General features: G+C 35.1%; 1 protein-coding gene across 1 annotated transcript; it reads left to right on the top strand.

Annotated features, from left to right (window-relative positions):
• Window positions 1–2,788: 2,788 nt before the first annotated feature.
• On the top strand, window positions 2,789–3,721 carry LOC142750536 (olfactory receptor 5V1-like). The gene has a single exon (XM_075859540.1). It carries the CDS (start codon window positions 2,789–2,791, stop codon window positions 3,719–3,721), a length of 933 nt encoding a protein of 310 aa, XP_075715655.1.
• The last annotated feature ends 279 nt before the right edge of the window (window positions 3,722–4,000 follow it).

Here is a 4,000-nt window from a genome sequence, read left to right as displayed (position 1 = left end):
ATAGGGCTCAGAAACCAACACAGCACAGGATACAGGAACAGGTAGCAGGACACGGGAACACTTGGGAACAGGATAACACTGAGGGACGATTTTCAAAGACTAACATGGGAATTACAAACAATGCTCAGGCAAGGAGTAAAGGGGCAGGGCCTTTTTTATAGTCCAGGGTGATCTGGGAGTAGTCAACTCTTAACATGTGTGCACGCTGGCCCTTTAAGGCCGGGAATAAGCTTTTGCGCTCACCCTAGTGGTCACTGCAGGACAGGACTGCCGCATGTGCTGGCATCCACGGGGAGGAAGATGTGAGCAGGATGAAAGGGGTCTGCGGTAGGCGACCACAACCATTACACTAATTTTATTATTGTCCATAATCTCTAACCATCACCTGGAATGCCGAGCCACTGCATTTCTTGTGTGAGTACATCAGATGATTGGTACTAATCCTTGTATTTAACCCCTTGAAGTCCAAGCATTTTAGTTTTTTACTTTTAGTTTTTCACTTCCCAACTTCCAAGAGCCATTACTTTGTTATTTTTCTGTCAAAAGAATGGTGTGAAGAATTATTTTTTGCGGGAGGAGTTGTAGTTTCTATTGGCACCATTTAAAGTACCATGTAATGTAGTGGGAAAATGAAAAAAAAATCTTTGTATGGTAGAATTGGAAAAAAACGCGACTCCTCCATTTTTTTGGGACAAGTTAACTTTATTCTGCTGGTCAATACAATTACAGAGATACCAAATTGATATCGTTTTTTTAATTTCTTACTACTTTTAAAAAGAAAAAACTATTTGTTAATAATAATAATAAGAATAATAATAATAATAATAATAATAAGAAGAAGAAGAAGAAGAAGAAGAAGAAGAAGAAGAAGATTGAGCTGTGTGTCTTATTTTTTGCGGGATGAGTTTTAGTTTTTCTTGGTACCATATTTTGCTACGTGCAGCTTTTTGATTACTTTTAATTACGTTTTATTTTAACGCTACAGTGACCAAATAACAGCGATTCTGGCATTTTAAATGTATTTTATTTTCGGAGTTCACCGTGCGAGTTAAATAATGTTATATTGCAATGATTTGAACTTTTTCGGATGTGACAACACCGATTTTGTTTCCTTTTTTATTTTTTATATTACTTTAGGGGAAAATTGTAATATTTTTTTATTTTCTATACACTACTAAAAACACTTTTGACACTTTTTATTAGTCCCCATAGGGGATGTGAGCTAATGTATTGCAGTGCATTGTCATTTTTACAGGCTCATGTTAAGCTGGGCCAGAGGCAGGGCTTAACAGAGGCAAAAAGAAGGCAGACATGGAGGCCTTCAGGCCGTTTTTCCCATTGAATTCAGTGGGCAGATGTTTGGAGGCGTTCACCCCCATATTTTTAGCTGTTTTTCGGGGCGTTTACGGCCTGAAAAACGTCTGAAAATAGGCTGTGTGAACAAACCTTAAATGTTACTACTGAATCACAACAAGAAGAGATCTTTAAAACCGTGAGGAATTAATACAGAAAGTATATTGAAAAGTTTTAAAATCTTTTATTATACAAAAAAATAACATTAATTTGATTAAACCGGACAATCCCTTTAACAGAGCCGGCTACAATCAAGGCTAGCGTTGTTTAATTAGCTGAATCTATGGTTATAATAACATGGGGCGGTATAGTAGGGCAGACAGCTGGAGCATTTATGACAGTAAAGTTTGCTAAAAAATCCACATCAAAAGTTCATGTAAATGCATGACTCCAACTGCGGAAATATTGTTGCAAAGACCTCATGTATTTAGATGTGGTTTGGTGGAGTTCTCTGCTGTACCATAGTGACCCATGTGAATGTTCCCAAATTATCAAATAAATGTAGTCAATTCTATTTAGTAACTAAATCGAGGCAATTATTTTCCACGTTGCTGATTTGGGTCTTGTCAATTTTTAGCATTGTGTTGTCTGTTTGCTCAGATTCTCTTAAAATAACTTTAAGGGCCATTATTTGCTTACTACAAAGCTATTATTTGGTGTACATGACTATCGTGGGAATAGCTTATTATTTCTTTGTAGAAATTTGCCATTTGGGAGTATTAACAAATCTACATAAAACTATAAATATGGTTGGTTGTAACAGAGGCAAAGTTGCAACGCAAGGAGAAGCCTGTGAGCTATCAGGTAAATTTCAGATGGCGATAGCAAGATTATATGTATTGAGTTTTTTGTACATTGTTGGTATTTTTTTTGTCTTTAGTATAGATACTTTATGCCCTTTGATGTTATTTTTTTCATAAAGCTAATAAAAGCACAGGCAATCTGATGACCATTTGCATATTACAACCTCTGAAGATGCCTATAAAAGTCTATAGAGGCCAAATTTGTAGATAATAATATTTCCACAATACAATACCTTACTGAAGTACCAGTGCAGCACACAAAGGGCCTATCGCTCTGTAGAATAGAGTCATAGGGACTTTGTTAGCCTACAATGGGGCACTCTGCCATGTCCATGACGTCTAATGCTAACCATTTTGATCTACAGTAAGTCTTGGACTAGAAGGTCTATTTATTTTTACTTTTCTTAGCAAATGTTTTAAACCTCATGCCAATTTATTGTATTTATTATCTATTTAAACAATATTTTTTACTTTTTGCACAGAAAAAGGAATGCATATATATTTGCATTAAACATGTCTTTATCTGAAATATTTCAAAATGGCAAGAGTAGAAATTTTTGATTTACAAATATGAATTCTTGATCTAAAAAAATCAATAACTTGACTATATTCCCAACATTGTTTCATGACAAATGTATATAAATCTAATTAATGCCTCATTTTATGAAGATTTTCATCTGCTAGCATTCTCTGGACTTCAGAATGCTTCTTATGTTCTTATCCTCAGTATATTATTGATGTATCTTCTGTGTATGTTTGGTAATCTGATTATTATAGTGGTTGTATGGATGGCACCACGGCTCCATACTCCTATGTACTTTTTCTTGGGTAACCTGTCTACCCTGGACATGGGCTACGTGTCTGCTATCCTGCCAAAGCTCCTAGACTATCAAATAACTGGAAAGACCAACATTTCTTTCACAAGCTGTTTTGCTCAGCTATTTTTGTCTGTAGCATGTATAAATACAGAATTTTTACTTCTGTCTTCTATGGCTTTTGACCGGTATGTAGCCATTTGTGTCCCCTTGAAATATTCCATCATTATGAACAAGAGAGCTTGTATTATACTTTCCCTTACGCCATGGACAATTGGTGCCTTAAACTCATTGCTATATGTCTACTTAATATCTCATTTATCGTTTTGTGATTCCAAACATATCATCCACTTCTACTGTGATATGAAAGCCCTTCTCAGAATCTCCTGCAGCAACATCAAACATGTGAACATTGTGATATTAACTGAAGGATATACTTTAGGTTTTATAGCTTTTAGCATGATTTTGACTTCCTATGTTTTTATTATATCTGCTATCCTGAGGATCAAGACGTCGGCTAGAAGACTAAAGATCTTCTCCAGTTGCGTTTCTCATCTGACAGTTGTTTTACTCTTTTGCTGTTCTTCTCTAAGTGTTTATATGAGTCCTGACTCAAAAAGCTCCACAGAAGTAGACATGATGCTCTCCTTGTTGTACGTGGCAGTCGTGCCAGCCTTAAATCCTCTAGTATATACTTTGAGGAACAAAGAAGTCTTAGACGTTTTGAGGACACCTAGGGTCATTTCTTGAGAATTGACAAATTCATGTAGGTCATTTGATTCAACAAAGAAGAAGTAAAGTAGCTTTTCTTGATTCTTTTCTTTTTTATGTTTTAAGCCCTTAATGGCCAGCTATAATTTTTTGTTTTTGCCTTTTCTAACTTTCATTAGCCATACCTTTTTTATTTTTTATTGACAAGGCTATATGAGGTCTTGTTTTATGCAAAATGTTATTTATTGTTTTTTTATTGTATCATTTATGTAATATATTTTTGCGTTTTTCAGCATTGTTTTTTCTGTGTATTTTTTT

Source organism: Rhinoderma darwinii, chromosome 3, assembly GCF_050947455.1.
Source record: "Rhinoderma darwinii isolate aRhiDar2 chromosome 3, aRhiDar2.hap1, whole genome shotgun sequence".
Taxonomy (NCBI): domain Eukaryota; kingdom Metazoa; phylum Chordata; class Amphibia; order Anura; family Rhinodermatidae; genus Rhinoderma; species Rhinoderma darwinii.
This window is presented reverse-complemented; position numbering and strand designations above follow the sequence as displayed.